General features: G+C 45.4%; 1 protein-coding gene across 1 annotated transcript in view; it reads right to left on the reverse strand.

Moving 5' to 3' along the window:
• EVC (EvC ciliary complex subunit 1) overlaps positions 1 to 11,362 on the reverse strand; it is an 83,770-nt gene extending 72,408 nt beyond the window's left edge. Inside the window, exon 1 of the mRNA XM_018573735.1 lies at positions 11,184 to 11,362. Within this exon, the coding sequence (XP_018429237.1) occupies positions 11,184 to 11,351 (168 nt within the window). The 5' untranslated portion in view covers positions 11,352 to 11,362. The remainder of the gene's footprint in view (positions 1 to 11,183) is intronic.
• Between the last annotated feature and the right edge of the window lie 507 nt (positions 11,363 to 11,869).

Genomic DNA, 11,869 nt, shown 5'->3' on the forward strand with positions numbered 1-11,869 from the left:
TTCTCTGGAAGCATTCACCCCCACTGTCCACACTTCATCCTCTGGAAGCAGTCCCCCACCTGTCCACACTACTTCTCTGGAAGCAGCCCCACACTGTCCACACTACTTCTCTGGAAGCAGTCCTGGACAGCAAGTGGTTAATGTGCATTGCGTGTGTAAGAAACGCACACACACAGTGCCCTACGCGTGCGTTAATTTGCATGCAGATTTTTTACTTTTTAATTTATTTTTTATCTTTTTTCCACCTAATTTTATTCCCATCACACAGGGGCTTACAAGTCCCTATGTGATAGTTTGGAGGCGACAGGTTCTCTATGGAACCTGCCCTCCAGCACAGAACTGATCTTCTACGCAGTTTCTAACAGATAAGACAGGTGGCGCTGTGATTACAGAGCTCCAGTCTCACTGATTACACAGAGCAAAGAACGGATGTTCTTCGCTCTGCTCCCCACTCTCCAGCCTAAGCTCATTTGCCGTGGTTCACAGCAGGGAGGGGGTTACACAGGCTGGTACTTATTAGGTATAAAATGTACAAATGTGCAAGCAGGGCTAAATGTACAGCGGCTCCCCATGAAGCCATGCTTGCCCGAAGAAGTCTAAATGTACAAAAAAAAAACTACCCGCCCAGGGCCTGGAACTGCATGTCCCGGGCGTCGGGCAGTAGGAATTCCGCACCCCTGCTCCACAACCCCCCTCCTTCCCAACAATGTTCTCTAGCTATTGTTTCAACGGTCAATGATCAGTTCATGCCCAGCATGTTTCGTCCCTGGTCCACGATCAGTTCCTATGGTCTCCTCTCTCTTGCCCTAGTCGATTCTCTGTCTGCCACCTCTCTTTGCACTGCTTCCTTTTCTTGATCAGCTCACATTCAGCCTTTTCTCTCTTTTGCCCATCCACGGTCATCTTCTTTATGGCACACATTTGTAAGTTTGTGGACAGAAAAAAAAAAAAGTCCTGCTTAATGTTGATCACTGCTCTTCCAATTTAGTGCTGATTACAATATCCATGTCCATAATTCCATGATTATACTTGTCCCGATACAAAAAATAATTTTAACCAATACCATATTTACAGTAACCATGCTAAGAAGCACTTCTCATTGGTCAACGTGGTCACCTGACTGCACCGGCCATCGAGTGCTCGCAATTTGCAAGTGAAATTTAAAATCCATAGTGCAGGGCTGCACTGGATGGCAGCATGGGGTAGAGATAGTATACCCGTACCGGCGGAGGAGAAGGACTGTTCGCCCAAAGGTAAGTAATTCCATTTTCCCAAATTACTTATCCTTTAATCTGCACTGTGTGTGTTAGAGAGCGCTGCTGCCCCACTACCACACTATGGCACACAGTGGAGTGAAGGCAGCACTCAACACGCGCACACACACAATGCCCAGCGCATGCGTTTATTCACACACAGATGGTGGGGTTGGTTTATATTTTTCATTTTTTTTTTTTACCTTTTTATTTTATTATTTTGTATTTTTGCATTGCTTTTGTTTTTTAATTTTTTCCCACTTAACTTTATTGATATCACACAGGGGGTCACAAGCACCTATGTGATATCATTCGGAGGTGACATGGTCTCTTTATGAGCCTGCCCTCCAATACAGAAGATACAGCATGTGTGCTCTATCGTCTGTGACAGCTGGCAGAGGAAGTGCTGCGAGTACAGCGGTCCTGTGTCACTGATCATAGAGAAGAGCGGAGAAGGGACGATCTCTGCTCTGCTCCCCTCTCTCTGTCCTGAAGGCATGTGCTTTGTCCCAGGTCCCCCAGAAGAGTGGGGAATCCCGAAAACCACAGCAGGAAGGTAGCGGCTGGAGGGGAGGATCCGGGGACAGACGAGCAGGCTGCTATGCAAGTGATCCGGACGGATAACTTGTAACAGCAGCCCGAAACTATTTAAAAATTACAGCGCTGGCATCAGCGCTATGTAACGGGGCATTTTCACAAGTACAAGTACTCGTGAAAATGTCCTGTGTCAGCACCAACACCAGTATCGATACATCCCTACAATGTATATAATTGATCTGGAGACGTCTGTATACTAGTTCCAGAGCCTTTTCTTTAAAAAGATATTCCTAGTACATTTAATCATCTTTTTCCTTGCCTCCAAAAAGATTATTCTCCGAGTGAGATTAATGTTTGATGAACCTTTTAATAATTTAGTTTGAATGTTTAACATGATTTCAATCTTTCAGCTAAATCCCACAACACTCTGATGGAATTTATAGGGGCTAAGAGATCAATTTATACGGATAAAAGTATAATTAAGCATAGTATTGAAGGAAGCACTCCAGAGATTCATCAGCACTTTGCACATGGAGGTATTAAATTCATCACTAAAATAAATTGCCATTTCAATTACCTGAATTTGAAAATATGCCAACAACTGTTATAGAGGTCAGTAAACTGGCCTTCAGATTGGTGAAATGTTCATTCCTGTGGTTTCGACAGACAGGTAGCACATGACACCCGTCAATCACACAGTTGTGTGCTGTAAATCCAAATGTTGCAGGCCCATTAACAAGTCGGAGCTCCCAATCACTGATTTATTTTATCTATGAAATATAAATATGATTTATGAAGATTGTAGAAAATGAAAAAAATTGATTTTCAATTTTCTTACCTGTTTAATCTGTTTCCTGGAGTAAACCACAGGTCACAGAGAGTTAATTATGGAACCAATTGGTTATGCAGCTGCCTTCAGGTGATTGGTCACTGGCAGATCAATCAAATCTGTAGGGACAGCCATGTGTAGTAACTCCTCCCACTCACAGCCTGCCTCAGTTTTGTAGCAAGCAGCACAAGAATGGATCACAGAACCCAAAGGGGAAGGACCTGCGTCCTGTGATGTACTCCAAAAAAAAAATCTATTTTACAAAGACAAAAATCCTGTTTTCTAGATCGTACATCACATGAGTTAATTCTGGAACCAATAGGATGTCCAAAAGCAGTTCAACAGAGTGGCGAGAAAGAGAGAGAATGACAACTAACAGGCCTGTGAAAACAGCACAAACAAACCCCTAACAGGGAAATATAACAGAAGAGGGCGACAGCATCTGAAGAACTTTTGCGGCTGAAGCCATCTCCACAGAGGTTTGATTGATCACCTGGTAACATTTGGCAAAAGTGTGAACAGAGGACCAGATGGCAGCCTTAAGGTGCCAATACACTGCTCGATTCTCGTACGAGAATCGCGGGAAATTCCGCGATCGTACGAGAATCGAGCAGTGTGAACAAAGACGTGCGACCGTTTCTACTGTACGGTCGCACGTCTTTTGTCGAACCAGCATGCTCGAAAACACGCCGAGAATCGTACGATTGTTGGCGGGTTTCTAGCCTGCTCGTTCGACAGCTGCGGAACGGGCCGGTGTGCGCACACTGCCCGTTCTGCATTGTGGTCATCGGAAGCCCGCCCCTCAGCAGGGCGGGCTTTCGATGATCGCAAGTACGATCTGCCTGTCCAAGATGGGCAGATCGTACGAGCTTTTAATAAGCTTACGACCATCGCAAAACAAAAGTCTTGCGATGGTCGTAAGGTGTATGGGCACCTTTACAGATCTGGGAAATCAAAAGCCTGATGCTGGAAGGCTTTGTGGGGAACTTTACCCTTCAATTCAGGCATAGGCCTGAGCAATATTTTGCCAAACCCATCTACCAAGAGTGAAAGAAGAAGTCAGCTTCCCCAGGAATCCTCAGGAATAACAAAGTGGAGTCAGACTTGTGGTTGGAAGCAGTTGCAGAAAGTTAAACATGAATGGCTTGAACCATGTGTAAACAGTGTAGAGAGACTTCCTGAGGATGTTTAGGAGCAGAACATAAGGATGGCAGGGCATTGTGCTCATTGAGATGGAAGGCAAAGCTAGGCACTATTCAGCACTATATCCTTGTGGATAATCAGAAAAGGATCTACAAGTCAAGGCAGCCAATTTAGAAGCACACCTGGCAGAAGTAATGGAGACAAGGAAGGCAACCTAAAGGTGCCCATACACTGCACAGTTCTCGTACGTGAATTGAGGGAAATCCCGCGAGAATCGTGCAGTGTGAATGAAGGCGTGCAACCGTTTCTACTGTACAGTCGCACGTCTTTTGTCTAAGGAGCATGCTAGAAAACCAGCCGAAAATCTTACGATTTTCGGCTGGTTTGAATGATGTTTGGGAGACAAATCCGGAACGGACCGGTGTGCGCACACGCACACTGCCCTTCAGCATTGCGGTCATTGCAAGCCCGCCCCTCAGGGGGGCGGGCTTGCGATGATCGCAAGTGCGATCTGCCTGTCTAAGATGGGCAGATCGTACGTTTTTTAAATTACTTTACAACCACTAAGGTCTTGCGATGGTTGTAAAGTGTATGGCCACCTTTATGAATGCATAGTGTCAGAAGGATATCGCTGAGAGGTACAAAAGGTTGCTTCTGCAGCACCGATAGGACAAAGATGAGGTCTCACAGAGTCACTAGAGTGCCTACAAGGTATTTGCTACAAATGTGAGCAAATCCATACACACAAGCCTTCACTAAGGGGCAGGGTGAATAAAAAATGGATGATTTAAAAAAAAAATTAATCTGATTTTTATCAAATTTATTTTAATAAAATTATTTTGGAGTAAAAATCTATCTAAATATAGTTTTCTATTTAAGATATATTTTTAATTTAGTTTATTCAGCATGAATGGAGCCTAGTTAGCTTAGCATGAGGCTGTATATTATGCAATATTTCCATTTTTGGTAAACTCAATCAATGCATCCAAGCTCTGTATAACATGCACTGCATTGATGCATTACTAAACATTGATGTTTAAGCAAATACAAGAATATGTAACAATGTTATTGTTTTAATGAAATAAAAGAATTTGAGTAGTTCTCCAACTATGTGTGATTAACCTAAAATCGGTTCTGATATCGCTGTTTTACTAACCTGAAAGCTTATGATTCCAAAATAAGAAACCTTCATTTTGTTTGCAAATAATAATATTATAGATTCTTACTACCAGCAAGAATGAGTCCTTACATTTAACGAGCACTTAGCGGGCATCCACTCACCTGCTGCCCGCCACATCCCTCACCTTGTTGTGTCACTGCCACATCATCAGCCGTCCCATTAAAGTGAATAGGACTGTCAGTGAGTCAACAGTGGGTCAGAGAAGGAGCCGCTGCGGGACAGAGATGACAGTTGCTCTTTAAAAATTATGATTTCAATCTTGTTGATTTAAGTTAAGCCTTTTACAAGTGATTTAAATCATGATTTAGGCCTCATTCACCCACATGATTTAGGCCTCATTAACGCATTGTATATTGCGTATATACGCGTACATGCACGTGTATATGCGTATATCCGTGCACTATTTGCAATCCCACAATGCATCATTCGTAATAGAAATGTCAATGAACTGTACGTGCGTATATGTGCGTAAATACGCAGGAATGCGCTGTCCGGACACATTTCGGTTCTATTCTGTTTTTGCGCATTTTTACGCTATGCAAATATACGGCTCCATGCGCAGCTATGTGTATGGAGCCATTTATTTGCATATGCTGCATATGGTACTATACGCGCATATATGCGCGGCAGTGTGAATGAGGCCTTAAAGCGTGATTTAAATTGACTTGATTTAAATCAAATCCAATCTGCTACGGAGTGAGAGGCAAGTGTTCTCTGTAAAATAATTTAACCCTTAGTACTCAAGGCTCAGCAATGGTGTAGGTCAGACTGGAGGAAAGAGAAAACGCATCTCCTGGAGTACCTCCTGGGAAGAAACATCCTCACTTCACATCAAGCAAAAAAGCCTTACAGGTACAATGGTAGACTTTGGGGCTGGTTGACTATAGCCTTCAAGAGAGTATGGATTACAGCGTCTGAAAGGCCTCTGCCCTTCAGAACCTGGATTTCACCAGCTTGACTGTTAAAGCCAGAGACTAAGAAGCAGGGTGGAAATTTGGTCTTTGAGAAAGGAGGTCTGCATAATCAGGAAGTGTCCACGGGGAGTCTGCCAGGCGTTTGACTACGTCCATGCATCCTGGCCTCCTTGGCCAACTGGGAGCAATGAGGATGACTGGAATGCCCTCTGTCTCAATCCTGTGAAGGAGTCGTGGCAAGAGTTTCAGAGGAGGGAGGGTGTAAATCAGGCTGAACTGATCCCACAGAGACACCAAAGCATCCACTCTAAAGGCCCGGGATCCTCGGTCCTGATAACAAACTTGTCTATTTGTTGTTGAACCTGGATGCCAGGAGGTCCACCTGTGAAAAAGGGCCCAAAACACCTGCGGGTCAAAGGACCTTTCTCCAGGTGAACAAGGCCAGAACATGAATTCCGCCCAAGCTAAAATCGGGTCCACTTCTCTGACTAAATCCTGGTTGACTGGCCCTGTAGCTGGAGTGTCCAGTGTTGAAAGCACAACCAAATTGTCCTGATCTCTAGGATGTTGGCTGGGAAGCAAGATTCATCTACTCACCAGGTCCCTTATTCCGAGAGGTTTCCAGGACTCCTCCCCAGCCTGACATCTGTTATGAGCACTATCCAAACCATTGGAATAAAGGATTTCCCCAATATCAGTGCCGAGCTCGAGATCCACCATACTAGGGCCAGCCTGGTCTTGCTAAACAAGCCAATGGCGAGGTCCAGGGACTGAAACGATTTGTCTGTGCCTGATGGCCTGGGGTGAAACTAAGCATTGGGGACTTTATTGAAGCATACCACCATCAAACCCAGAACCTTCATGCAAACATGAACACTATTTTAACGGTAAATTAACAGTAAGGCGACCCCTGGACTGGTCGCAGCTGGACCCCTGTATGCCCGCTATATGCTGAGTTTTGGGTCACAGGAGGACATAGTGAACCTAAAGAGAACTATGGCCAAAAAATGTTGGACCATAGTTCTCTTTTAATGTAAGTATCCAAGGATTTGCTGAACAGGTGTTCCCCAGTAAAGAGCTTGTGTTTGAGGCGCTTCTTGCAAGGAACTTCCACAGACCAGCATTTACGCCATATGAGTCACTGCATGTGTACAGTTGATGGAGGTGCCCTCCGCACACCTTTCAGCAGTCCCGGCCAACAATCAAATAAATGGTGCTCGAAGTAACTTCACGGATGGCACCGTGCAAAACACAAGATTGAAGAAAATAGGTCACCAGCACTCCATAAGTTAAAATGAATGAGTCCTTTTAATGGACAATGATGTCACAGGATTTCTGTGACATCATTGTCCATTAAAAGTACTCATTCATTTTAACTTATGGAGTGCTGGTGACCTATTTTCTTCAATACTGCATGTGTACAGACATGAGACCCATTCTGGTGATTTGGATATCTACCAGGCCATTGATGCAATAGCGCAAATCATAGGGATATGGTGTGACACGTCGGCATTGTGGCAAAAGCAGATGCACAACAGGACCTGCAATGTCAAAAAAGTGCGTTAGAGAGAGCTACTAAGTTACAGAAACATCCTCTATTGGGGTTGTTAAATTTTAATTTTTTACGTAAACCCTCTTCAATAAGGTATTGCTGAACAAACGGTTTAGGACAGGGGTGTCCAAACTCCGGCCCTCGATCTGTGGTGGAACTACAAATCCCATGAGGCATTGCAAGATTCTCACAGACATGACTCCCGAAGAGAGATGCATCATGGGATTTGTAGTTTCACCACAGCTGGAGAGCCGGAGTTTGGACACCCCTGGTTTAGGAGGAGTAAGTCCCAGTCACCATACCACACCGGCTGTATAATGTCCAGAGAAGGTTTTGGCAGGTTTGGGCATTTTTAAAGAACCCAGACCAGTGAGCTTTGGCAAAGCTGGTGTAAGCGGTTCTAATTTGCAAAAATTATGCACCATGACAACTGAGCTTAGGAGAGATGTCAAGAGACAGGCCCATCTCCTGGGCTGAATCCATAGAATTAGAAGAAATTCTTCCTCACGCAGAACAAAAGCAGATACATGAAGGTCAGAGGAGGACTCTGAGAGGGCAGGAGAGCGGGCTCACTTATGACTCCTGTGGTCTGAGGACTCTAATAGGTCAGATATTTTCCTTATAAATTCAGACACTAATGAAGTAAACAGCTCTCGGGATAGCAGTGTAGAGGAGGCTGCCCAGGAGAGTGCTGCAAATGATCCTGAGCTGGGTAGTGACAGGAAAAAGAAGCAGAGCATAGAGCTAGCAGAAACAGTGTCCCCAGAGGGGACAAAGCCTTCCCCAGAACCGCTGTCTCAAGCCCCAGAGTCTTCTGTCCATACATTCCCACATCTATGACCCGCCACTTCCTGAGAAGTACACCCCATGTAGTGGCGCAGAGTTCTGAACCTCCTGTGTAGGACTGCAGAGTCGGCTCAGTAGGCAGTAGAAGAAAAATGGCGAGTACATGCACAGTAGAGTACCCAAGTGGGAGGCAGCACAGGTGCTATGCGGCTTCTTAGACCGCCTATAGGACTGGGGCCGCTCTCTGCCCTAATGCCGTGTATGGAGCCAGAAAGGTGGGAGGGAGGGAGCTGCGGCCGTGACATGTAAAATTCTATTATACCCCGAAAGTAAGACCTAGCGGATCTCTGTAATATAAGACCTACCACCGAACTAGGTCTTATTTTCGGGGTAGGTCTTATATTACAGAAATCCCTGATGATAGCACTAGGTCTTACTTTCGGGGTAGGTCTTACTTTCGGGGAAACACTGTAATACATAAATAATAAAGCGCGCCACATTAAAACCTGAGCGTTTCGTAGCTTGGAGTACCACAACGCTCAACAGGAGGAATCCCATTGTTCTCACAACTAAGTATTCTGGGGCTTGTAACTGGAAGAAGTCCATGAGCTTCTTATGGAGCATTTTCACCCCAATAAGACTTCAACGAGAAGTCCAAAACACATGCGCAAAAGTGCGTTTTTCAAACTTTGTTTTGCTCAGTAACTAGCTTTGCATTGTCTAAAAATAGCACGCTCAAGCCTGAAGCGCTTGCAGGAACGCTGGTATAAATGCTCAAAAAAAATAAATCCCCAAGATGGTCTGCTTAAAAGGAGAACTATGGGGTTCTATCTTTTTTTTAATAATGCATTCCTTAGGCTAAGTAAATAATGTAATTTACTCTAATTAGCCAAAATGCACAGTAAGGCTGTAAAACCTTATTTAAGGTGGTGGGTGGATCCGATCAGCAGGGATCTCCAGTGACATAATTTACCATATATGGACTTTCCCATTTGTAGTAAATGCTGAAGAGAGAGAGAGAGCTCCTTCCCCTCTGTCATCAGCGATCCACGATCATTTTAGTATGTCAGTGTCAGGAGGGAGAGAGAGAGAGAGAGGGGGGGAAGGAGCTGGCACACGGGGACGTGCAGGTAAGGAGAGAGCTGCTGCGCATGTCCATACATTCGTGGACGCGCCGCAGCTCTCAAGAATCGCTGTCAGTCACAGTGGGAAGAGAGAGAGCTCCTTCCCCTCTGTCATCAGCGATCCACGATCATTTTAGTATGTCAGTGTCAGGAGGGAGAGAGAGAGAGAGAGAGGGGGGGAAGGAGCTGGCACACGGGGACGTGCAGGTAAGGAGAGAGCTGCTGCGCATGTCCATACATTCGTGGACGCGCCGCAGCTCTCAAGAATCGCTGTCAGTCACAGTGGGGAGGATTCCGTCAGATACGTGGGGATGTCTTCTCATTGCGGCGCTTAGCCCCGCCCACCACCTTAAATAAGGTTTTAAAGCCTTACTGTGCATTTTGGCTAATTAGCGTAAATTACATTATTTACTTATTTAGCCTAAGGAATGCATTCATAAAAAAAAGATAGAACCCCATAGTTCTCCTTTAAGTGAAGAGGGCCAAAGTGCACAAAAGGTGTAAATCCAGCAATCTATGGTCAGCAGCCAAAAATTGACTGTCAGCTATTCAAAAGAAATGCAATTCTGAATCCAAAAACCAGAGCGGACAAAATGCTCAATTCACAAAGTGATTACATCGGGATAATGATACTTATAGTCCAATAAAATCTGAAAATTGAAGTCACATGACTACATTAGAGATCCTTACTCTTGGGATTTGAGCCTAAGGCCCCATTCACACTGAGCGATTTATCGAGCGATTTTTGCAGCGATATCGCTCATATTTTCACACGATATCGCTCTATGTAGCTTCTCCAATCCATTTCAATGTTCACATCTCGTTGCTCATTATCGCTCAACATCGCTTGTAGCTCGTCGCATGACCCTTTTTTCAAGCGATTTCGAGCGATTTTGCTCCTGATTGCATACAGCCCAATAGGAAAAAGTCGCTCAATATCGCTCATATAAAATCGCGCGATTTTCATGTCGCTCAGTGTGAATGGGGCCTAAAGGTGACCATACACCTTACAACCCATTGTACAACTTTTATTGTCCCGCTATCGCACCCTGGTTCAATTTTCGTTCAAACAGCCAAAATAGATCGCGATAATCGTTCGTCAGCTCCACGATGGCCCCGTTCACACCAGGGCATTGCCGTTTGGTGGATTTGTCCTGCTATGAAACACCATTTAAAAGCCCATTCATTAATATGGCGCCGTTCATGCAATCGCGCGTTTCAATCTTCCTGTCGCACGAACTGCTCCCTGAGCTACTTTTTCAGTGCTGATCAGTCATTTCTATATAGGCTTCAATAGAAATATGCTGATCAGAGCGTATTTGGGCATTTTAATCCCGTTCCAGCGATGAAACACTCATAAAAACGCCCTTCCAGAAATCACATGGAAAACGCGCTGAAACGCTGTCGCCCTGGTATGAATGGGGCCTAACTGGCCAATTTTCGCCAATCAAATGACCAAATTTTCGTTTGAGCATGTGCAGTTTTTATCTTCAGATTTGTTGTTGTCGATTTTTGTACAACTAGAGGAAAATTTTATTGTCTGCTTGAAAGATGAAAATCTGCCAGTTGTACAGTAATTGCGGTTGTGCACTTCCCATCAACTGGAAGATTTTCGGACGCAAACGCGATTGCTGCCAAAAATTGGCAGATAATTGTAAGGTGTCTGAGGGCACCTCAACACTTGGGCTACACAAGTGATTTTCAGTTCAGAGACTAAAACCTCCAGCAATCAATCGCTTTTCTTGTGGCTCATTCATTGTAATTAGATGAGCTACACAAGCAATCTGCAGGCTGATCTGTCAGTAATAATAATAATAATAATAATAATATAACGTGTACCTGACACAAGGACATTGATCACTTACCCTCTTGGAGAGCAGGGGCAAAAGCACATACCAGCACAGCAGTCCTGCAGCAAGGACTCCAATCACAGCTCCCAGAACCACAGCAACTGCCAACAGGCCCGGGACCACCTGCACAGAGTCCACTGAGAAGGTCAGGACTATATCAGAGGCGCAGCTAGTGCCTGCCATGACTTCAGAGCGACCAGTCCTCCTACCCAGCTCCCTGCCAGTCCTACACTGCCCTACCCAGTGCCCCCCTATACTGCATTCCCCAGCTCCCTGCCAGTCCTACACTGCCCTACCCAGTGCCCTCCTACACTGCATTACCCAGCTCCCTGCCAGTCCTACACTGCATTACCCAGCTCCCTGCCAGTCCTACACTGCACTACCCAGCTCCCTGCCAGTCCTACATAGTGCTACCCAGCGATCTGCCAGTCCCACGAAGTGATCGGCCAGTCCTACATAGTGCTACCCAGTAATCTGCCAATCCTAACTAGCTCCTTGCCAGCCCTACACTGTACTAACCAGCTCCCTGCCAGTCCTACCCAGTCCCCTCCTAGTCCTACACTGCACTACCCAGCTCCCTCCCAGTCCTACCCAGTGATCTGCCAGTCCTACATGGTGCTAACCAGCGATCTGCCAGTCCTACGCTGCGCTACCCAGCGATCTGCCAGTCCTACGCTGAGCTACCCAGCCCCAGCGCCCTG

The sequence above is a fragment of the Nanorana parkeri genome, unplaced genomic scaffold (assembly GCF_000935625.1).
Source record: "Nanorana parkeri isolate BGI_ZX_2015 unplaced genomic scaffold, ASM93562v1 scaffold2510, whole genome shotgun sequence".
Taxonomy (NCBI): Eukaryota; Metazoa; Chordata; class Amphibia; order Anura; family Dicroglossidae; genus Nanorana; species Nanorana parkeri.